The 25,030-nt window shown below is 38.3% G+C and overlaps 1 protein-coding gene across 1 annotated transcript in view; it reads left to right on the forward strand.

Annotated features, from left to right (window-relative positions):
- Window positions 1–14,515, forward strand: part of OTOG (otogelin) — a 100,457-nt gene extending 85,942 nt beyond the window's left edge. Inside the window, exons 48-57 of the mRNA XM_027674206.1 lie at window positions 787–888; window positions 1,342–1,440; window positions 3,301–3,341; window positions 4,359–4,434; window positions 5,352–5,530; window positions 6,292–6,396; window positions 6,839–6,958; window positions 8,276–8,321; window positions 12,885–12,964; window positions 14,228–14,515. Of these exons, the coding sequence (XP_027530007.1) occupies window positions 787–888; window positions 1,342–1,440; window positions 3,301–3,341; window positions 4,359–4,434; window positions 5,352–5,530; window positions 6,292–6,396; window positions 6,839–6,958; window positions 8,276–8,321; window positions 12,885–12,964; window positions 14,228–14,428 (1,049 nt within the window). The 3' untranslated portion in view covers window positions 14,429–14,515. The remainder of the gene's footprint in view (window positions 1–786; window positions 889–1,341; window positions 1,441–3,300; window positions 3,342–4,358; window positions 4,435–5,351; window positions 5,531–6,291; window positions 6,397–6,838; window positions 6,959–8,275; window positions 8,322–12,884; window positions 12,965–14,227) is intronic.
- The last annotated feature ends 10,515 nt before the right edge of the window (window positions 14,516–25,030 follow it).

The raw sequence follows: 25,030 nt of genomic DNA on the forward strand, positions 1-25,030 counted from the left end.
TGATAAATATGCCAAATGAGAGTAATATGCAAAGTTATTAAGTTCTTTTGGGTTTTGACCTTTAATGACTTAATTCAATAATAAAATTGCACTTTTGGCATTAGTATAAGAGCCCCGATATTACTAAACAGTTGTCTTCTGCATAGTAATGTGATAATCAGGTTTTTTTAAGTTTATCTTTGCACAGATATCTGTGATTCAAAGGCCCAGTTGCCTTGATTAGCACTTCCATGTGCAAAAATTTGGACATTAATAAAAAAGTGAATTACATTTCTGTTATTTACAATAATCAGGGGATTACTTTGATCATGTGGTAGCAATGTGCTGTGTTTGGCTCTTCTCACTGTCTGCAGAGCATCCTTCTGACTCTTTTTTGATATAATGAGTCTTTATACTGTACATGTTGAAAAGTACATGTTGTGGTTTTCATATGTGTTCAAGTGGGAAGATAACACTGGGATCACAGGAGATGCCCTTTAATTGGGATCAAAGATTCCAGAAAACAACAGTGCGAGCTAGTAGGAGAGAAAACCTAGCAAAATTTTTCATAGCAAAAAAAGGAGGGAAAATCATGTTTGGTCACAATGTATTCATTCTTTACAGGAGGGGACAAAGGAAAAGGCAAGCTGCACTGTGAATTAACCTCTTGTATAGGGACTATAAGGAATGAATGCAGAGTACCTCTGTTCTCTTCCATATGGGTCTGTGATAAACTTATGGGAATGTTTTGTAGGCAGTAGTAAAATTTCTTCCTATGTTTTAGATTTAAATAATTGTTTTTTTCAGCATGCGCGGCTTGCTCTGATCAAATACCCAAATGTCAAGAAGGAGAAGTTCTTATTGTGGATGGTAACACTACTGACAGGTGTTGCCCTATGTACCAATGTAGTAAGTTTTGACTTGATTTTGATATTCTAAATAATAGAGAGTATGTCAAATTTTGTAGTGTGGAGGTTCAGTGCCAGAAGTTGTGGATTGGAAATACTGCTTTCCTTGTGCATATAAGCATGCTATCATCTTTAGTCCTGAACAAATAATCTTTACTTTTAAAACTTTGTGTGTAAAGCATCATCTGAATATCTCTATTATGGAGAAAAATGAGTAAATTCAGGCCCCAAATTTAGGATATTTAAAAACTATTTAAATATTTGCTTAGAGTATTTGTACTCCGTGCTACCATCACCTGATATCTAAAAATTACATTTCTATTGTAAGTCTTTTTGAATAAGATGTTTTCTAAAGGTATTTATTATAAGTAATTTATTATATCTTGATTCATATTTCTATTCATCAAAACATGACAACCTTGCATTTATTGAACTTTCTTTTCTTTATTTTTAGTTTGTGAAATACATCGTTGTCCTGAATTCAGATGTATGCTGGGCATGTCTTTGGTAGAAGTGTGGAGCCCAGAGAAGTGCTGCCCCTTTCGGACATGTGGTAAAGTCACTGATTTTCATTGTTGTTGCCTTAGACAATAAGATATTGAAAACAGCTTTGGTCTCTTGGTTTTGAGTCTGGTTTCAGCCAGCTATACCGCTGTGATCTGCTCATGGACAAATGATGTAGCAAAGTCATTTCACAGCACAGAACTTCCTAATCTGCCTGTTTTGATTTTTCTTGCTTCAAAAGGTTGAATAGCATCTTGTAGAATTTGCGGTCCAAACTGGGTGATTTATCATCTTGAAAATGTTGTAGGAGTTTGTATTGGGTTTGCATGGCAAGGTTTTGGTGGGGGTGGGGGCTTCAGAGGTGGGTTCTGTGAGGAGCTGCCAAAAGCTTCCCCCATGTCCAATACAGCCAATGCCAGCTGGCTCCAAACTGGACCCACTGCTGGCCAAGGCTGAGCCCACCAGCGATGGTGGTAGCACCTCTGGCACGGTGTATTTAAGAAGGGGGAAAAGTTGCTACATGACAGCAACTGCAGCCAAAGAGAAGAGTGAGAGAAAGAGATATGTGATAGAAACAGTCCTGCAGGCACCAAGGTCAGTGCAGAAGGAGGGGGAGGAGGTGTTCCAGGTGCTGGAGCAGAGATTCCCCTGCAGCCCGTGGTCCAGACCATGGTGGTGAGGCAGCTGTGCCCCTGTAGCCCATGCAGGCCCATGGGAATGCACAGATCCACCTGCAGCCTGTGGAGGACCCTATGCTGGAGCTGGTGGATCCCTGAGGAGGTTGTGACCCCATGGGCAGCCGGTGCTGGAGTAGGCTCCTGGCAGGACCTGTAGACCCATGGAGAGAGGAGTTCATGCTGGAGCAGGTTTGCTGGCAGGACTTGTGGACCCCATCAGGGACCCACACTGGAGCAGCCTGTTCCTGAAGGACTGCACCCCATGGAAGGGACCCATGCTGGAGCAGTTTGTGAAGAACTGCAGCCCGTGGGAAGGACTCTCACTGGAGAAGTTCATGGAGAACTGTCTCCCATGGGAGGGGCCCCATGCTGGAGCAGGGGAAGAAAGTGAGGAGTTCTTCCCCTCTAATGACAGAGACGATATGTAGTGAAATCACTGCAACCCCCATTCCTCATCTCCCTACACAGCAGGCAGGGAGGAGGTAGAAAAAATTAGAAGTTAAGTTAAGCACAGGAAGAAGGGAGTGATGATGGGAAGGTGTTTTTAAAATCTAGGTTTATTTATCATTGTCCTATCCTGATTTAGTTGGTAATAAATTCAGTTCATTTCCCCAAGGTGAGTCTGGTTTGCCCATGATGGTATTTGGTGAGTGGTCTCTCCCTGCCCTTATCTTGACCCATGAGCCTTTTGATATATTTTCTCTCCCCTGTGTATTTGAGAAGGGGAGTGATAGGGCAGCTTTGGTGGGCACCTGGCATCTAGCCAGGGTCAACCCACCACAGTTAGTCAATTATTTCTGTCTATCAGAAAAATAAGTTAGGTTCACAGGTCAGGAGTTTACCAGTTTACGACTGTAGCATATATATCATACGTCTTTATGATGCCTTAAACACAATTCTCAATTGCTTTATATTGATTGTAATGATTGTCACCACTGCAAGGAGGCCAGCAGCTAGAATGGCCATCATTTTTTTAATGTGTTCAGGTGAACTGCAGTTGATACTCTGCTGTCATTGTTGTAGTGAGTAAAGGGGGTCAGAGAAGCTGCTATTAGTTTTCAGAATGGCATAGACATCAAACATAATTCTGAACTCCCCAGGTGGGTATATTTCAAGAACCTCTTCAGTGACGACTTTTAAATCTGGAATTTCTGTTCTCTCTGATGGTCTGTTTTACACAAAGGGCATATAACTTGCTAAACTACTGTTTCTGTTATTGTATTTTGTTTTAGAGTGTGCATGTGAAACAATCCCCAAACCTCAGTGCAAACTGGTATGAAATTTATCTTCTTTGTCAGTATTCTTTTATTAATTTCTTAATAAATCTGTTTATCAGCATCTTACTAATAGTTTTATCAGTGAAATATGAAATGCCACATCATTCTGTGGGGTTTTTTTTTAATTGCTTCATAATAAGATATATCCATTTTTAAGAAGCCAGTTTAGTTTGAATACCTTGTAGAATAACATGATTGTACAGCATTGGTATTTCTGGAGTTTATTACCATATCCTTCCCCAGAGTATTAGTAGAGTGGAACTGCCTTTGTGCGCCCAAGGATAAAATTTTTATTTTAAAGTGTTAGAACTAAATACTTTAGTGCATCAGTGTTTTGTTAATACCATTTGTTGTGGTGAATATGTTAACATTTATCATGCTCTTAGACTGCTGACTAAGCAGAACCTTTAAACTGTATTTCATTGTGTATTTCATTGTATTTCATTTTCTGCATTAAAAAAGTGCTTATTAGCATTCCTGGGCTAGATTCCCAGTTAGTACTAGGTGTGCTTGGATTTTGCTTGTCACTGTTGTATCCAGAAAATAATATTACTGCAGGAATAATTTATAAAAATTATAATTTTGAGTCCTAGGAAGAAATTGGAAAGAGTACCCATTTTTTTAATAGAGAAAATTCAATATGGTTTGTAAGGTGAGATTGTTGTTAGTACTTTCATTTCTTAGATGAAGAAACTTGGGCATGAGGAATCAGAACTTGCATAAACATAGGAGAAAAATCTTACTGTGCCTACATAGAAACAATAAAAGGCAAAATTAAAAAGTGCATCTGTGCTATTGTGATACTGTTTACATCCATTAAGTTATGCTCTGAAACAATACAATCCACACTGTGTGGAGACTTTTGTACAAAGGCAGGCCATTGCATTTCATTGTTGACCAGGAGCAAGAGATACTGCTACCCAAGTTCTGAAGAAAAGTTGTTTAAAAGAAAAAGATCATACAGATAAGAAAACACTGTCATTTCATTTTTTTTTCTACTTTTGTCCTCTTAGGGGCAGAAACTTCAGATAGATGAACAGTTTCAGAACAGTACAGAAAATATCTGTAACTGTGTGAAGTACAAATGTGGTAAGTCAGAAAACAATTTAATTCAAAGAAATACCCTTTCAAGTGCTAAGGTAAATTAAGAATCAGGTGTTCACTTTGAACATGGCACCAAGGAGAAAAGAATTAACTGACAGAATTCAGAAATAGTGAAAGAAAAGGCAAGAAAATAGGACCCCTCACTAAATATTTGGTTAATTGTGGCCTGTCCTTGTATTCTGTTAGTTCCTGCAACAAGAAGTTTGTGCAGGGAAATAGCAGACAGTTTTAGGATAGTTGAGTGGTGTTGGCTAAGCAGCCTGCATTTTCCTGAGCTGGAGCAAGGACTCCAGCAAGAAACTAGAACACACACACAATGTCCATATATAGAAAAGTCCCACGAATCCTTATGAGACTACTCAGGAGCTGGTAGACATGCTTACACACTTCACAAGATCAGGAATAGCATTCAGCACCATGTGAATTCATCTTAAAGCATGCCAAATAGTGTCTGAGAAAACTTGGAGAAAAAATAATTCCTGTGGGGCACCCAGTTGGCCAAGAGAGTTGGGATTGTCCTTGCTTAGATTTCTACAATAAAGATATATACTTCTGACCTAATTATCCTCTATGCCCTCAGTAATCAGTGGGGAGAAATAGACATTATCCTGAAGTAGTCTTAGGAAACAAAACAGTTGAAGAAGCCTGCACTGTCATTGGGGTGGTGCAGGTAATAGAATATTATGTGCTTATTTAGATTTCATGCATGGTTATATTTGAAATAATTTGGTGATTATAGGGAAGCATTAGACGATTAACAATTCATGTTTGAGCATGTGACCCATAATTCTTAATGAGGTAGAGCAGCTTTTTCCATTCCAGCTTTATTATTTGAAACATTTTTAATGGAGTTTTCATACCAAGCTGATTGTCCTGACCATGTTGTTTGTGTTTTCCTTTAGTGAGAGACAAAGTTTGCCTGAGTAATGAGAGAGGTGTGCTGCTTCCTGGACAGAGAATCGTGGAACACAGTGCAGATGGCATTTGCCACATTTCTTATTGTACAAATGTGATTGATCCCTCCACTAAATACTACCGAATAAACACATCTTCGATAGACTGTGCTGTCAAGTGCAAAGCTGTAAGAAATTCAGAAATTTAGACATGTTTATTGTAACTGATGGTCTTAATTATATTGTGATGGGTTTTGTTGAGCAGATTACAGTCACAGGAACAAGTGGGAAAGAGTAACCAGGAGATCTCCCTCTAATGATGTGCTACCACACTTCTAATAGAAGTTTATAAAAGTCTCACTCCCTTCACTGTTTTCTCCCCTATGTACATCTTGTACAAACTAATGTGTATAGAAACTGCCTCCTTGGGTTAATAGCATACTGCCTCCTGCAGAACTTCAGCTGCATTATGAGCAAACTGGTACAAATTCCTGGCAGACATTAGCTCAATAGGAGTAGAGAAGAGGGTAACTATAAATAGAATAAGAATTCTAAAAGTTGTGAAAACAGCTTTATAAAATAAGCAAATGTTACATTGTCTTTTTACAAAATATGATACATTACCATAGGAATATTATATAGATGTGTAAAAAGTCAAAATTTCAGTGGTTGTTGAAGTAAGCTGTCACTTACATTTGAAAAATGGTAGATAGACCAGTTCATTCTCTCAGTTGGAACTTCTCCCCATTTACTTCAGTTGAGAACAAAGGTATTTCATGAAAGCTTCATGAATGTACAGTGTGTATGAATGTAAGCTATGCAGTTTTGAAAGTTATTTTAAAAATATCCCTAAAATCAGATACCTAAAAAACCCCCTGCCTGTTACAATAATAAAATGTTGAGTTGCAAAATAGTCTCATACAAGGAGTAATCTATTTGATTTTGGCAGAACCAAGTCTATCAGCCTCCAAAAGATTTAACAACTTGCTGTGGTAGCTGCAAGAACTTGTCTTGTCTCCACACTTTCAGCAATGGCACAGTTTCCAGTTTTAAGGTGAGTTTATACATGTTTTATTCCCTCAAAATATTTAGAATTAAACAAAAAAAAATTCTGAAATACTGTATGCATGTTGCCATATAAAATTTGCAAAAAAGAGCTTTATTTGGCCAAATACTAGGAGTAGTTTTGCGCGTACACAACATTAATTTCTTGGAGAGTCAACCATACAGCTGTCAATAAAAGTGTAAGGGATTTTTATATATATATCAGAGAATTATCATGAACTCAACTATTTTAGAACCTGCTTAACATTATGTATTTGGTGGACTTTCAAATCTGTTACTTAAACAGAACTTTAACATGCATCTGAATTGCATTTTGCTGTATTACTGTTGATTCATGCAAGATCACATTCAGTGAAACTGTTTTATGCATACTTGCAATACTATTTTTGCTGAGTTGCCCAGTAAAATTTCTGTTTTACAATTTTTGACAGCCTGGTGCTGTTTGGATTTCAAACTGCATCAGATATGAATGCACTAACACAGCAATAGGACCAGTTCTGGTTTCCTCTGCAGTTGGCTGCCCACCCTTTAATGAAACTGAATGTGTAAAGGTCAGTGTACAATACATTGTTTGCATTCCAGCTGTGGTTTATGTTGGTGTGAAAAGATTAACACTAACAATAAATGTTTTTTACCTCAAGAAGGGAGAAATTATATATTCTCGCAATGCCTGCATTTTTGCCTGGCCATTTAAAGGTAAAAAGTTATAACCATACACATATAATGTGCCACCAGTCTTCCCAGTTACGCAGCTGGAGTCACGTCTTCTTATTCTCAGAATTCATTTATTTTTATTTTTTTAATAGAGGCTTGTAATGTCAAACTAGTCTTCATACAGCTGTGTGAACTTGGATGCTTTTCTGAGGTGGATGTGTCCTTTCTAACTGATTTTCTGTGTATGAAAACGGATCCAGTATCAAACTGATTTGATTCAGCACAATGGTCAAAAACATAGAGGAAAGGGAAAGATTGTCTGAATATCAGGAACAATTTTTAAGTACTGACACATAAAGTTTTATGGACTAGTTTTGGAGCAAGAAGAAAAGTTCTATTTGAATTTGCAAAATGAGATTAGATTAAGTGCCAGGAAATGTAGACAGGGAGTGATCTCGCCCTCTGTAATTCTACATTTACATGTGGATGGGAAGACTTTCCTTGATGAACGATGTCACAGAAGCAGGGAAGAGTCCTGAAGGAACTGGGTGGCTGTAGTTCTTCCTTGCAGATAACAATGGGTTGGTTCTGCAGAGAGTCTGTTACATAGCTGATGAAAGGCTTTTTGCTGTTCTAGGCAAACTAAAAAGTTACGGTGGAGAGAGAGATTAGCATGGCTTTAGATACTGAGTTGGATGTCAAAAATTGAACTCTCCTTCAATGTAATCCTGAGAAAGCTTTTAATATAGCTGTAGGTATTCTTCCCACAGTATTCTGGGGACTGCTTATTGCTCAGCATTAAGACATGAATCTCCACTATGGGAAGTCAGTGGCTTCCCATTCAGATGAGATTTCTTCCTGCTCTGAAGTCAGATTCAGGTTTTTGGGATTGTCAGTATACCCTCTACAAGAGGTCAGGGTTTTACTCTATTAACACGTGATGGAGTCAGACTTAACACAGTCACTCCCTTTCCAAATGGGGGAGCTATTTTGATAGCTGGTGATGTGTGGTGGCATTTGTGAAAGCTGCCTGTGCGAAAACAGTAAAGTCAGATCATTTACAGCCATACCTTCGTCCATTCACCAGAATGCTGCATTTGCCTGAATAATGATGTAGAGCTTTATCTGGAAGATATTTCTAATAGTTGAGATATATGGGAATGAATGTTTGAAAAAATCAAGGTTTTTTTCCCCTTTATTTCTCTCTTGGTCAGGTTGGAGGCTACGTTGTGCCATTCTTAGAAGGATGCTGCAAAACATGTAAGTGATTAATGATACTGCCTGCCTCACAAGTCTCTCTAATTTGTTGTTATGTTAGAAATAAGGTGGATTCTTTCCACTTGATTCACTGATCTCAAAGGCTGTGCTTTTCCCAGTTTTACTCATGTGAATAACACTGAAACTAGTGGAGTTAAATCAAAAGAAAATACTTTACCATTGATGCTACTACTCCACTGACAGTGATTCTGGCTGGCCAAGTCACTAAAATTCATGCCCTTTATTTTGTAATTCTCATGTAAAACTCCTCAAAATATTAGTTACTGCATTTAGTATAATAAAAGGTACTGTGTTTTAGAAGGCAACTTAAAACATGCTTCATCTACATAAATATCTTCATATTTGGTAAAAATGAAGATTGATCCAAGTAGTTTATAAGTTAATTTTGTAAATAATAAACAGATTGTAATATAGAAATTAGTAGACATAATTCAGAAACCTTCAGGCAGTACCTTTTAAAAGATTTTACAATTATTAAAAGGATCCCCCCTTACCTGATTACTAGTATATGGTTTGGACATCTGTGAGAGCTAATAAAGATTCTCTGGGAAAAAAAAAAACCAAAACAGAGTAAAAATTCTCTAAGGAATAGGTTCCAAATATACTATTTCTTCATAGAAATAGGGAGTTAGGTACATTTTATTTTCTTAGCACAGTGGTACACAGCTGAAACGTTTTGGTTGATTTAGTGAAGAACTTAACCTGAGGGAGACACCTAACCAGATTAATTTAAACTCAAATACTTGAAGCTAACACTGTTAAAAGCAATTGAAAGGAGATTTTTATACTGGGCAGTATCATGCTATCTTTAAAAACATGCAAAATTCTGACTCAATCTGCTTAAGTGACCGAAATAGTGACCTAAAAGTGTGGGAGAAAGATGGAGAAAAGTGCAGGTATTTCTTGCTGGGTGGGATGGAACTTGCACAGTCATGACTACCAGATCTGGATATATGTTGCCAACAGGGAGGTACCTTTTGGTGTGATTCATCTGTATTACGTTTGGTACTAAAAACTTGATTGAAACTGTGAAAGATTTATCTGGGGAGTTTGTTATGCTCCCACTGTAAGGGAATGGTAATATCTCTTCATGTTTTTTCACTCTGGTGGACCTGTGTTTCAAGCACTTTTCCTAGTTCCATGACTGATTCTCCATAGGCTCTCTGACATCAGTTTTTATCTGACATTACCCTTCAATGCCCTGGCAGGCAAATAAGCCACTTCTGAAAGATTTAGTAAGACAGTTAAACATCCATTAAGCTACTTTTCAGCAGGGCAGAAGATCTTGCTACTATGCTTAGAGAAACATCATAATCACCTCCTTAATTATTAAATTATTGATCTGTGGCATGCATAACAAAGTAAAATTATACCCTTGAAAAACCCAGTGACTTTTGAGACGCATTTACAGGTAGATTCCTAGAGTTTTGATTTCATACCTGTTGGTAGACAACACAGTAATTCTATGAGTCATGTAAGTTCATTCTGACTCCAGACAAATCTACTGTCATGAGAGCTGTCAGTTGTAGTTGTGTTGAGACATTTTATGAGAAGGATTATTGGGGTTTTTTTGTTTTCTTCTGAAGTACTTTACCATTAGAAACAATTGTGATTTTTGTTTTCAGTTTTAATTGCTATTTGAAAATTAAGACCCAGGAGTTCCATCAAAACCTGGAGAGGTATTGCAAATGCTGCTGAGAGGAAATTATACTATTTCTTTGTTGTAGCCCCAAAGGGCACATTAAATTCAGGATAGCAGACTGGCTAAGTTATACCAATGTAGATCAGATCTTCCTGGTTTTCACATGAGGCTTAGCAATGCAAGTAATGCCTGGACATGGTCCTGAGCTGCTGGCAAAATGAACCCTGCTTAAGCAAGGAGGAACCAGATGTCCCTTCCAACCTCAGCCATTCTGTGATCCTGCAGTATACAAACATTTTAAAGTTGAATTCTGTTTTCAAATATGCCAAAATCTCGTAATTCCCAAATGTTTTCATACTATAGGTAATCCTCTGTAACATGTGCTCTGTTCAATGTGTAATATTCTTACCAGGTTCTTCAGTGTCAGTGTTCCTCCCATTCCCTGTTAGCCCAGTCACTCCTACAGCCTATGCTGGCTGTCACACAGGTACATTTTCCTCAAATAGGTAGGACCAACCCAAACAGCATCATTGTTGATTTCCAACAATGTACTCCCTGCTAGGATCATCAGACCTCACATTACCCAATAATGCCAAAAGCTGCAGTGTAGTGTAACTGCTCATGGTTCAGAGTGGCTCACATTTTTGTTTTGATTTGTTTTTCATTGTGCACTGTGTGGGCGGTGCATTGTTGTTAGCCAACAATGTACTGTTGGTAGTAAGCACTTGCGTAGTCTTTAGCTTGCTGCATGTGTAAAATTGCTGTGTTTGAAAAAGTAAACTAATTCTATCATGTTTACAGTGCTGTAGAACATAGAGAATAATAGCTTTGCTTGTTAAAGCTTTACTTTGTAAGCAGCATTTTTGCAGGTGATATATCATTCAGGTTTGCTTTGTGCCATATACAGTAGAAGCAAATAATTTCTTTCCCATCCATAGTTAGGACAGTATACTGAAAATAGCAATACAGTGTTGGCTCCATGAAAATTGGAGATTATCTTTGTTCTTTTTCATAGAGCATGTTAATTCTTTGAATTGTGACACATTATGAATGCATTTGTTTTGGCACTTATTTTGTGAAAACAACTCTATATTTCTCTCAGAGAAATTATGTTGACTCTAATTCTGTACGTTACTGAGTGACACATCCTACATTAAATTACGCTTCTGACTCTAGGACTACTAAACTGAAATCTATATTTCTCTTTCATACTGGTGTCACTTTAAGTGACAACAGTGCTATGAGTCAACCCAAAAACCAAGCAAGGATTTTCAACCATACGGACAGTGAAAAAAAATCTATAATAAAACAAGTATAAAACGCTCTCATGTTTTGTAAGGTTGTTCATGGAAAAGTATATTGTGTTGCAAAGCTCATAAAAAGCCACTGGACATTAATGTACATGCATGGAAATACATTATATATTTATTTTTTATGGGATATGATGTACTTTCACTGTAGCCTGGGTGAAGTCATAGTCACAGCTGCACTGAATTCTCCACCCTAAACCATGTATAATGTAAAAGAAGACAGAACCGTGAAAAGAACTGTGAAAAACATGAAATAACGGTGAGTTTTTTATTTTCAAGAACAATTTATTTTTTCTTTGTTTCTCAATTTACTTTTTCACTAAGCAAATATAATTCAACAGCAGCCAAGCAGTAGCCAACCATTTATGTTTGCAGGTTTTTATTTGTTTCCAAGAAGATTTACTGATGTAGTTTCTCTCATATTCTAGAAAACTCTATTGTGTCTAGAAACAGTAAGAGGCTTAGATAATTTAAGAAAAAAAAAAAAAAGACAACAAAACCACCAACCAACCAAAAAAAAAAAAAGAACAAAAAATTGTTTCTCTTTGAGAAGCAGTATTATGGGTTTGACAGTGATTAGAGCAGGGAACTGGATACTGCTCATAAAGATGTGATAAAACTGTGTCCCAGTTCAGTACTGGTCAAACTGATGAATCCTTTATTGCCCTTGCTTTTCTGGAGCTAACAGTATTCACCTTTTGTCAACATCCTTGGGTTTCTTGACTGAAAGAAAACACATCTCTGTAAGTGGAGAGTCATGGGGGACTGCATCAAGATGCATAAAATCTGATGTGAAACAGTGGAAGCTGTTATATTAAAATGAGCTGTTCCTTTCTCCTACAGATCTGCAGTATGATGTGGTTTCTCCAGCATAGAGAGGGTCATCCTAAGAAGATACTGTGCTTCCTGATCTCTTACAACTGAACTTTGTACTGAACATCTTTGTCTTTCTTCAAATATTCAGGATTCCCTTCTTCAATGAAGCTTAACTCCGTATTTAATTCTGTGATTTCTTGTTATCTTTTTTGTTTTATTCATGTACTTTGTAAATACTTCTATGAGAAAAATTGTGGAAATAACGTTAATGGAAATGCAAATAAAAAATTTCATTTGTTCACTGGTGTTCTTTTATTTAATAAAAACATAATAAAACCAAAGGTAAAGCCCCCTGAAGCCCTGTTCTTCATTAGATTCTGCTGTTGGGTATTAATTTTAAAGTTTGTTTATACCACTGGAATGCAATTGCTGCTATTAAAGTTTGTTGCAGGTATTTAATAGAAAATGCACTTCATGCCTTATTAACAGGTCTTCTCACAGCAGTGAGATCAGTTTTGCAAAATTTTTTGAACACAGTGGACTTACTCTTAAAAAATTCTGAATGAAGAACGAACCTTTTATAATTGTTATTAAAGATATAATGAGATGGATACCTTAATGCATGAAATAGAATGGTTTTAAGAGTGATTCAATATATATCTAATGGGTATCTTCTTCTTTGTGTCTCTTGACCCAGTAAAATGTTCAGAAATGTTCTTGTCTCTGAAATGTTTAGAATTTTGAGCTGATATTTTTTGATCTATGACCATTTTGCAGGTAAGGAAGATGGAAAATTCTGTAAGAAGGTGACTGTTAGGATGACTATCCGCAAGAACGACTGCAGGAGTAACACACCAGTAAGTAGATAACTATCACAATTTCTTTTCATAGAAGGGAAAAAATACGAGAAATAAAATGGAGGAAAAAAGGAACTCAAATTCCACAAGGCTATTGTCTTCATCTCTGTCACAGAGACAGAGATTTCTGTTTCATAGAGCTGTTTTAATGTTTCCCTACATTCTCAGCAATCATCTTCTCAAATAATAAAAAGGAGGCTGTTACTTCTGCTTTTGTATGCATCTAGGTGCATGTTGATTTAGTGCAAATCCAAAGTCTGATTTCACCCTATAATGCAATTATTATATGCAAATTAACTTCAATATAACTGAATCTTGCCACTGGTATTCTACAGTTAAAATGGCTGCAGATGTGTGTAATTTTCCATCTGCCTGGGGAAAGTATTTAATTGCCAACTTCATGAAGAAAGGAATCTTGGGTCCTGAAAGCTTTTTTTAGACAGCAGCATGAACATACTGTAAAATGTGAAGGAAGAATGAGGCACTATCGAAGGATTTACTGTTGAAGGACACCAGCAATGTCCTGCTGGGCAGTAAGACTGTGAGCAGCAGCAAGGGTGCAGACAGACGTCTCATGTGAGATGTGTAAGAGCGCCTGGAAAAGCTGTAATAAAAGAGTGTAGGGAAACAGCTGTAACCTCTAAAATGACTCTGAGAGTACATTTTGTAGAGTAAGCTGTTGAGCAGCCAGGAGATTTAGTCTCAGTGTCTCATTGAACAGAAACACTAATCTTAACTATTAAATATGAAAAAATTATTCCGTTTCTATTTCTCTTACAGTCTGTATTACAGATTTGGTGTCATTAGTAGTAATTCCTCTTGGCTTTCCAAAGGGTTGGTTCTTTTATTCCTCCTTACTGATACCAGTACAGCAACACTGCATCAGTGTATCACTGAAATGAATACTGCAGGGAGTTGGAGACAGAACATTTGGTGCTATGTTCAAGCCAAGGTTGTTATGAATACTTTAAAATTCAAAACCAGAATTGTTTCTTTGTGTCTGTTAATAGCCAAAACCTGTTACTGAAATGGACAGAAAAGTCATCATTGATATCAGTAAGATAAAAATTGAGACCTATCTGGGCAATGTACTTCAGGGCTTATTTTCAGATGTAGTGGGATTTCATAAGGGGCTAGAGGAAATACCTCCAAATTTTTCATTGCTTTGCCATTGGATTTGGGATGCCTTATGTTTTTGGACTTCCTTGAGAACTCCTAACTAGCTGCTTCAGTTTGCTTATTATTCGTCATGTTTGTTACCAGGTGAACATTGTTTCATGTGACGGGAAGTGCCCTTCTGCAAGCATTTACAACTACAACATCAACACGTATGCAAGGTTCTGCAAATGCTGCAGGGAGCTCGGGCTGCAGAGACGGACTGTGCAATTGTACTGCACCAGTAACTCAACCTGGGTCAGCTATTCAATCCAAGAGCCCACAGATTGTTCTTGCCAATGGTCTTAAAAAAAAAAAACATAAAAGGAAAGAAAACAGAAAGCCCAGCTGTTCCCAGCATAAGATGATTTTAATAGTTTATCTCTTAAAAATAAAATAGCCAATCCACTGAATTTCACCAGTTGAATGCAAAAGAGAGCACAAATACTTTTGGACTCTCCTAAATTCCTGAAAAATGGCTTTGCATCATTTATGTTGTGATTTGTCTTCATTTTCATTCACAGGGATTGTTTTAAGGGTTCTTGTGATATGTGCCAACTTAAAAGATGATTTACATTAGTGACACTTCCAGAGAAAGAACGCCATCTCTTTTGTTCTGGAAGGCTGGCCCACTCTTTGTCAAGCACCCATTCCTGTTTTAAATCATTGACAACTTACCTGACAGTAGGTCACTATTTTGAATGCATTGCAATTGTGCAAATACATTCAGAGTCTATTAAGAAAAATTGTTTGGACAAAATTAGAAGAATTTTCAGTTTAAATCATATTCCTGTTGCTAAGTAGAGCATGTATAAGAAATTCATGTAAAGATTTTTTTTTTTTTTAATCTGGGAAACATTATCAATACTGATAACTATGTAATATTCCCTGGTAATAATTTCAGTTTTTTCTAGTGTATTTTATATTGCAGTGAAAAGCATTATGGCAAGCATGTATTTTATGGAACAGATCGGCTGATTTTAGGTTATCTAGGTTAGTCATTAGTAGTTAACTTTATCTTTCTGCTAAACAATATGACATAAACTGAAAATGCACAGATTTAAAAAATGAAAACCATTTTACATTCCTTTGTATAGCTATACCTTAAATGAAAACTTTCAGCTTATGAAATGAACCATACTTAAATTGTTTCTTTAGGAGAGTGAACGTTGTTTAACACTAACTTTAAAGATGTGAAAGTTCATTAGGAAAAAGAAAATGAGGATTATGTATCTGTCTCAAAGAAAAACAAAGTTCAAAATCTTTGTCACCTATATAGTAGAATGTAACTTCTTATGGCAAGTGCTTGAAACTGAAAATGTACAATTGTAAGGTTTGAAATTTCAAAAGCAATTTTGCTTATGAATTTGAAATATTAACGTTATTTTTTCTCCTCTAAGCTAATGTTATTGTTCTGTTCTTTTTCAAAAAATGCCACTGAGATTCAGCAAAAATTCAATAGCTTTCATTTTGTAGATTAAAACTGTAGATAGCATGCGGTGGTACACCTGAGATCTTTTAGTAGAAAATAGATCTCAGCATGACATCTTTAAAAGCTGCGTGTCTGCAGTTAATCCAAAGAAAAATCAATCATGTGAACATTTTTGATATTAATTTTGTATACTGTACATTTCATTCTTACAATATCTAATAAACAACAGGAAGTAATTTTGTTACAATTAATTTTTCTATAATTGTTCAAGCAATTTACTGTCATGTGATGCAATATACAGTGTTTACTCTTTTTTTTTTTTTGCAGTGCACGTAAGTAGTTTTAGGGTTTGCTGCTATCACTAATATTAATGATCTAATACTACAGCATGAAGGATGTAGTACTACAGCAGGAGGAAGACCTGCATAGGGGGTTTTGAAAATCTACATATTTTTCTGATTCCATTACCACTTTCATTCTCAGAAGTGCAAAATTCAATTATGTCATTTGATTAAAAACAAAAATTGGAAAACTGTTGTTCATGGAAGTGTAACAATGCATATCTGACATTGTCAGATAGACTGTCCCGGGAAAAAGAGGGTGAGGGGGAAAGAAGATAAATTTCTGCACGTTCCCTTTGCACATTTTTTTCCTAAACTGACCCTCAGGGTTGACTGCAATCAGTAGACAGTGTTTTGAGTGGGCATTTTGTTACAATATAGTTGTTGTGTAGTGATGATCACCCTTCAGTAGGTAGGGCCCAATAAGTCTTAAGTTCTAACTTGTAGGTGCAGTCCCTACCCACTTCAGAGGACGTGTTCCTTGTCAAAGTCATCTTCTACATAGCAAGAAAGGACAGGATTTGGGAAGAGTGCATCCTTTGGAAAACCAGAAAAAAAAAGTGCTGTTTACGAGACATTGAACAGAGCTAAACCCTTAAACCCAAGTGCCTAAAATTCAAGCTTTGGCATTTGCAAAGGTGAAGTTCAGCCTCCCTTAGTTCACCAGCTGGCACATGCCTTCCTAGAGGGTAGGAATTAATAAAAAGAGCTGTTTCTTTTGCCCTTGACCAAGACAGTATTTGCTGTGAAGTGCCAGCTGCCATGAAGGACAGAATTAGAGCAGGAATTAGGCCAACCACCATGCTTCCCTCAGCTGCAGCATGGTCCCTCCTCATGCCACTTGAGCAAAGAATTCATTGTTTCCAGCAGCTCAAGGCAGTAACTCTGAAAACCATTCAAGATGGAAACTTTCAGCTCCTGGTTGAAGAGCAAAATTAGTACTGGTAGTGAGAGTAGAAAGCAGCCTGTGCTGTATGCAGTAACTGCAATCAAACACTGCTGCTGCTTCTACTTCAGGAGTAAAATAATAAGCACCATGTCAAGTCCCTACTTCTGATTTTCTAAACTTTAGGCTTATGCTGAGAGAAACAAGGGGAAAGATTCAAACTGCCTACGGCTTGATAGGGGAAGCTACTTTTATCCCCGCCTCTGTGCTAAATTCCTCTACATGTCCTTAACCTGTCTGTGTTTGTTCAAAGCCACCCAGGCCCTTATCGTGTATTTACCTTGCCCTGCATTTGCAGAAAGCAGCTCAGCTGGAAAAAGATTGTGCCTTATTTGTAATTCCACATCTTTGGAAACCAAAGGGATCTCAGTGAGGGTTTCATCTGGCCCTTCCATGCTGGAGGTACTGGGACTGTTAACAGTGACTGAGTCCTAAAACAAGTTTATATTCTTTCTACTGTCTTTTGCTTGGAACTGACCTTCTTGAAACTGAGGCCTCTTACATTTCTTTGCAAGTCTCAGAACTTTACTCCACCCGTGGACAGGGCAATGTTCTCCACACGTGTTCGCATACATGGAGTTTCTCCCCAAAAGTGATTCCTAATGTAGGTGTAGAAACATCACAGGCTTGTATCTTGTTAAATCTAGGATTTAAAACCTTTCTAATGCTGGGTTTTTTTCCCCATCTTTGAATAAAATGTTTAGTATATGAATATGAAAACATTGCTTGTTTGTTATGGTGCTGATTGCTCGTTGTCATCTCCTTTAAAAAACACTTTATTTGCATTACCTCAAGCAAACTTACCCAGCCTTTATTCACAGGAAAATATAAGCAATTTGGCAGCTGAAGTCTTGAGTATTATGTATGTTGGCCCTTAAGAAAGGCCTTTAAAAAGAAATGTAATTATATCAATTGTGCTATCTAAATGCTCACTGTCTGGCTTATTAGTACATGATGTAGATTCAGGATAACAGTCTCTTGAGTAATGTTTCCTCTAATTAGTGATAGTGCTGCCTGGTGGTTTAGTAAGTTAATCTGAAATATTGGCATCTGCTGGTCTGCAGTTTAATGAGAACCATTAGTCACAAGTTAACTTACACCCCCTCAGACAGCTCTCAAGTATGCAGTCCATGAACTCAGATCAAAATCATTCAAAAAATTTTGCCCTCACTCTTATCTCTGCCCACACCATCATCTCTCTCCCCAGTGCAAGCGGCTATGAATAATTAAAATGAGGTAACAGCTGCTATGCAGATGGTGATTTTTTTGGAAAAAGCCCCTCTTAGTGTGATGAAGACATCTAACCTCTTTAGAAATAGTACCTGACAAATTGCCATCAGGTGTCCTTTCTCTGTGGACTTTTGACCAAGGCTTTGACTATGTCAGCTCACATTAGCTGTTTAAAACATCGATAACTGAATTAACTCAGGTGGCCAGGCTTCATCCATCACCAAAGAAAGGTATGTGCATCCAAAGAGTGACTCATCTCATTCTAAAATAAATGTCTAAGATCAATGTGGTGAATCATCCTCCAGATGTATCATCTTTCTTTTTCACTGTGGAGAGAACTTGGATGGCAAGATGTGGTTAGGCACCTTGCTTTTGGGTTATTAAAATTAGCTGGAATTAAATTCACCTTTAATGGTTAAAAATATCTCAACAGGCTCAAAGTCAGCTGCTCTGATAGCGATTATGGCATGTCTTATCTGACCACTTTATATGAGGTGATTAATATGATTTGCATGAAGCTGAATGAGATGTAATTTGTCTTGCATGTTTTTTCCTTGTGTCCTAAAGTATACTTACTTTGCATGACAGCTATAAAACTATCCCTGTATCTCTAGAGCTGAAGACAGACATCGTCATCACCCAAATCTTCAAGATGGAAAGTACAACTGAATTTGCAAAGATGGGATGTGTTTATTTCCATGACAATGTGCTATATTAGCTGGTAAGGTGAGTGAATATTTCTGTTTTATAGATGTTTTATTGTGTAGATGTTGGCTTGAGTCTTGCAAGTGATTTGTGATCTTGCTTTCTAAGCTTTTAGTGTCCAAGATCTTTAAAGTAATACAATTCTTCAGGAAATGATGAAACCCATATATGAAATATCTTTGTGTTTTAGCTCTTTAGATTGTCTGGAGTTGAGTTTAGGGCAGCAGAGAGGTTTTTCAATTCACAGGCCTTTCCTGACTGTTTTCTATACGATTGCTCAGGGGCAGATTCTGACCTCAATTTCTCTACTTGAAAAGACATCAGATTTGGTGGGTTTTTTTTTCCTCAGGAGTGATATCAGTTCATGAATTGAATATGGGAGATTTGTCCAACGTGTACCTTGTGTAGTCAGTTATTGGGAAAAAATATAGCAGAGCACTTTAATAACATTTCTTTTTGATTAAAAATTCAGAAGTCTAATCTTAAGCGTGAAATATGTAAGACAGAATAGCTGGAGTTATGCCTAATGCCAAGGCCATGCCTGTTCTTGATCTCTGTGCTTAATCCCTCAACTGTCTTTTCTGGGCCATATTCCTTATTGAACTTCACATTTATTTTATTAAATAGGGGAAAGGCAGAAAAGGACCATCTGAGAAGAGGGCATGCAACTGCCTAATAGGCTTGATCTCTAACCTGGCTCTGTGCAGGGTGGTGTCCTTTGACTGTAAGACAGGAGCATCCCTAATAACATGGTTTTCATTTCCTAGCAGGAGAAGACAGTGCTATATTTTCTTCCTCCCCACGACCACCAAAGAACCACTTTGCCCAAGCAAAGCTATTTCAGTGAGAGGCAGAAGAAATTAGCTGTATAAAAATTAACCACTGAAGTTAAGTGCTCTTGTTAAATGTTGCTGGAGTGATCAGGGGTTCCCAGGTAACCCAGTCTGTAGCACACAAAGATCGGGGTTTTGTATGAGAATGGTAGCTTGTATATCCCAGCATTCTGCTTCTGACCTCTTGTTCCCGAGGAAACTGCAAAAAGGGGGAAATTTTATATTAGTGTTTTTGGAATAAAATAAGTGATTTAGAGTTTTACTTTGTGAAACCTCATTTTTAGGCAAATACACCTATGGGCTGTCCAACACTGTAATAGCAAAGTCTCCCACGTCTTATGAATCATAAAAACCCCTTTCAGTTATCTTTGGTGGCAATTGATTTCGCAGGCCAGTTGGGTGCTGTGAGGAAACACACGGTTTCACAGTTAGGTGGGTTTCAGTTCGCAGGAGGGGAATGGGCCCTGGCTATTGGTACCATTTATTGTTTGCACAGGTTCACCACAACCCTTTCTAGGGCCACGTTGTTTGCGAGCACCAAGAGTGTACTGGAAGCAGATTTTGCTGTTGCAGTGTTGATGCTGTTTGGTAAATAGCTTCCCCTCACCACTACTTGTTTCAGGCTCTACAGCTAGACATCCTCTTGGCCTTTCCCTATGCTATTGTTTAAAATAGTGGTTGTTTAAAAGCATTTTTCCACTACCGGTGTGACAGTATTACAGTAGTTCCACCTGGGGCAGGACCAGCCCTGTGGAAAAAGGAGGACAAGTTCAAATTGTACTCCTGCTTATATATTTTCCTGGAATTCCAAGTATGAAAACTTTTTAGAAGAAGGCCTAACAAAAGGGTTGGCTTAAAATATAAATAAATGCCTATTGTATCTACTTGGGACAACTTTGAATAGAAAAAACTTTTGGTTAAAATCCCTAAAATATTACAAATGTTTTTCTGGAAACCTCCTTATTTTCAAATATTCTGTTGAAATGCCAGTATTTTAGATCCTGACTCTCATCCTTTCATTTCTGCTCTGGAAGAGGCATAGAAAGGAGACGAGGGATGAGATTTTTAATGACAACATTTAGAAATTTTTCTCTTCAAATTGGACTGGCAAGCCCAATTCTCCTGAAGTTGTTACACAGAGGGAAGTGGGACTTAATACCTGAGGGGACCTATTGTGAATTTTGGCTTTAGAGGGGTGGGGGGAAAGAGCCCCTCCCTGGATAATGAATGGAAACCACCATATTCTGTGGTTACACTGATGGCAACGGGCTTGGGTTCAGCCCTTGGTGTAGTATTAGTACAGGTTTTCCACATGTGCCCCTCTGTCTGTGTGTTTTGTGGTGATGCCTCAATAAGGTCAGAGCAAGCTGAAGATTGCTGCTGTTTTTCCCAGCAAATGCCTATGGGATGTTTGATGAAACATTCTGGCTCCGTAAATTCTTTCAGTTTGGGATGTGTTGTCCATGCTTTCTCAGGGCTGCGGTTTGGGACTTGTCTTTAGGCAGTGAGGGAGATGTAGCTGCTGCACAAGACCACAAAGTTCATTCTATGTTGCAGCTTGGCCATGAAACTTTGGGCTGTCCACCAAAATAAAGAGTTGTAGGCCAGAGTTAATGCAAGGATTTCTGTGTTGTTACAGTATTAGGAACTGGTACATACTTTTCTTTTAAATTACAAGAAATATTCTGCAAGCCTGTATTTAATGGTAAAAAAATTACAAATACTGTTCTGCTTAAAAAATAAAGTTTTATGACTTTTAAATTATTATTATTATATTTTTAATGGTAATTGCTCTCCTATCTTCTTCTTTCTTGTGGGACTAAAGGAGAAGTGTGGGGTCTTCAGATAGCTCTAATAATGGAGTCTTATAATTACCTATAATCGACATGAAATGAAAGAAAATATAACCTAGTGCCCTATAAGTACTTTACTTAAGCTGATTTCTGGAAGGAAATTCTCAGCACTATTGCACACTTGTTTCTCAGCTCCATGACCAGAGCACAAGGGGGAGGGAAAACAGCATTTTTAGCTTTAGATTTGGCCATATTGTAGCACTTCCAAATCTTCTGTCAACACTGGTGTGACGTTGCATTCATTAAAAAATGCACGACCTTTTTAAATATCCATCTGTTATATAAATAAAAATAATGCAGCCCTATATTTTTAAGGTATGCTAATCCTGCATAGCCATGGTCTAATTATCAAATGATTTCATGCTACCCTGGTGGCAGGCAACATCCAGACCACTGAACACTTGCTATGGATCTCTCATTAAATCCCTCTTGCACAGTTTCATTCATAAATTTACCATGGCTTTTAAAACAAAATAGTTTGATGCTTATACAACAATATCAAATAAGAGCAGTATCTTTCCAGAAAGCAGCAACATTTTTCAGATACTCCACTTCATGCATGACTGGGTAATTGGTGGCAAACTCCATTATTGCTGCCTTTTACCTTGAGTGGAAGCCATGCCGCTGGTTGTGGTCAGACAAGGTTCCCTGGGTGTAACCTGTCCATACCTTTGTGGAGCTTGAATATTCTACTCTCTACACCAAGCTTCATTTTGATAATAGTTGGGTATCAACATTCCTGATCCACACCCTGCTCCATTCTGACTACGTTGGAGCACAGAGGTGCTAGGGTGCTCATGGCTCTTGCCTTCTCTGATGTTCTTCCAGCACTGCCCTGTGTCTGCTCCCAAGGGAGATATGGTGTCTTGGAGCTTTGGAAACATGTCATATTAAGCTTGGAGAGCCAAAATCCAAAGAAATTGTGGTTTTGTTGGTTTTGTTGTTAATTTAGCTTTGAAAAGGCTTGGAAAGTTACTTGGTGGAAATGTTTGCTTATTTCCTTATGGCAATTTTTAACCTTTGTGTTCAGTGCAAAGGGCTGATTCCCAAGTGACCATGCGATTAACTCCATTAAAAATGGAATTATTAAAACCAGAATTGAAGTATTTGTCCAGATTTACTCTAGACTGCAATTTATCCTAAACAACTTCATGCCATTTTACAAGGCAAGTTTTGCAACTTAACAAGACATTTTCCTTTTGTCTTGTGACTTGGAGTAATCTGGTAATATCACTTTCTCTGGGCTTGCACCACCCTCCACGGTGTGTCTTTTAAAGCAATATGTACCCCATAGATCTATTTCCCTTGATTTGTCAAAGCACTTCTTGGGCAGAATTGAACAGAATTTTTTCTACCTCTGTGTGAGAGCTGGTAGAGAGCCAGTTAGTTGGATCCAAGTCATGGTGGGGAAAAAGAGCCTCTGACTCACAGCGGGCAGATCAAAGCATCCTCAGCAGATTTGCAGATGAAACTAAGCTGACACACCTGAAGGACAGGATGCCATCCAGAGGGACCCGCGCAAGCTCGAGAAGTGGACGCATGGGAGTTTTATGCAGTTTAACAAGACCAGGTGCAAGGTCCTGCACATGGGTCAGGGCGACACCTGGTTTCAATCCAGGCTGGGGTATGAACAGATCGAGAGCAGCCCTGCCGAGAAGGACTTGGGGGTGGTGGTGGATGAGAGGTTTGACATGAGCTGGCAACATGAGCTCACAGCCCAGAAACCCAACCATATCCTGGGCTACATCAAAAGCAGTGTGACCAGCAGGTCAAGGGAGGTGCTTCTGCCCCTCTACTCTGCTGCCGTGAGACCCTACATCAAGTGCTGCATCCAGCTCTGGGGTCACCAGCACAGGAAGGACATGGACCTGTTGGAGCGAGTCCAGTGGAGGCCACCAAGATGATTAGAGGGATGGAGCACCTCTCCTACGAGGAAAGGCTGAGAGAATTGGGATTGTTCAGCCCGGAGAAGAGAAGGCTTTGGGGTGACCTAATTGCAGCCTTCCAGTACCTAAAGGGAACCTACAAGAAATATGGAGAGAGACTATTTCCAAGGGCATGTAGTGACAGGACAAGGGGGAATTCCTTCAAACTGAGAGTAAGTTTAGATTAGATATTATAAAGAAATTCTTTGCTGTGAGGGTGGTGAGGCACTGGAAGAGGTTGCCCAGGGAAGTTGTGGATGTCTTCAAGGCCAGGCTGGAGGGGTCTCTGAGCAACCTGGTCCAGTGAAAGCCATCCCTGTCCATGGCAGGGGTGTTGGAATGAGATGATCTTTAAAGTCCCTTCTAACCCAAACCATTCTGTGTTTCTGTGATTCACTGATGATAGCAAACAGCACCAGTGTGCAGGTAGCTGGGGACTGCTGGGGAGGGGGGACATAGAGAGAGATGCCTTGTGATTGTGCATTTGGATTAATTTCCCATCCTTGCTGCATTTTTTTCCTTTTCCTTGATGAAAGTTTTGTCACTTCCAGTACTTCCATATTCTAGTTCAAATCACCTTGCACAGCTCAAAATATTTTTATCAGCCTTTTATCTTTGCCCCAAACTGCTTCAAATAAGAATGAGAAAGTACCGCAGGAGTGATTTGCACCAATGTTCTCTGTCTTCCTGCTAGAGTTTAATGAATGAATTTCCCTCTTCTCCGGCACAGCTAATTCTGATTAAAGAATTTGTAATAAGCTGGACTTTTCAGTGAGTTGTGTGCTTACTCACTGACCTACATGTCTTGCTCATTGCTTACAGAGCTTGTTTTTGTTACCAGGTCATTCGAAGTTCAAAGCAGTTGAAGATCTTTGCAGCATATTCCTTAAGATACTGCTATTCTTTGTGTAGATAAATCCTTATCCAGAGCAATTGAGAAATATCTGTTGGAAGTGGAATTTGAGCAAAATTTCTTCTAAACCATTTGAATAGAAGGTGCCTGGGGACTGTCAGGCTACCAACCTGTGCTAGCATTCACACCACTTCCTGGTTTTCATGCTGCAAGCCATGTGTCCCCATGGCTGGACTGCCACTGTCAGCAGAGGTTAGAAGAGCACAGACAAGGCAGAGTGACACGTTGGGGCATCACACACACACATATTTAAAATGGGTATATTTTCTAATCATGTTTTATTTAATCTCCTTTGTGGGTCATCTGAAAGCTGTGGAAATACAGATGGTAACAAAAAAGCCCTAAATAATCAGAGCAGCTTGTCTTATCACTGCCAGCTTTCTCTGTTTCTGTCTGCCACAAGCCTGCCTCTTTCCTTCTTCTTCTTCTCAGATGGTTTGTTTTCTTCATGGCCCAGTTGACATGTATGAGGTACAGGATGGTGGAGTGTGGCTGAGCTGGGATTGCCTGAACAGGGGCATGTGGAAATAACTGTGTCTGAGCAAACTGGGTGAATTTTTACAGGCTAAAGTGACCATCTTTGCACTCAGGCTGGTCCTTTCCATGTTTCTCTTCCAAAGATTGTAAGTACCAGAAACTCCCAGGCAGATGACTCCACAGACAGATATATATTCTAATTAGGCAGACAAGCAAATAACTTTCAGCTGAGAACTTCAGTAGCACACATTGCAAA

The sequence above is a fragment of the Neopelma chrysocephalum genome, unplaced genomic scaffold (assembly GCF_003984885.1).
Source record: "Neopelma chrysocephalum unplaced genomic scaffold, ASM398488v2 Primary Assembly neopelma1_24, whole genome shotgun sequence".
In the NCBI taxonomy this organism is placed as follows: Eukaryota; Metazoa; Chordata; class Aves; order Passeriformes; family Pipridae; genus Neopelma; species Neopelma chrysocephalum.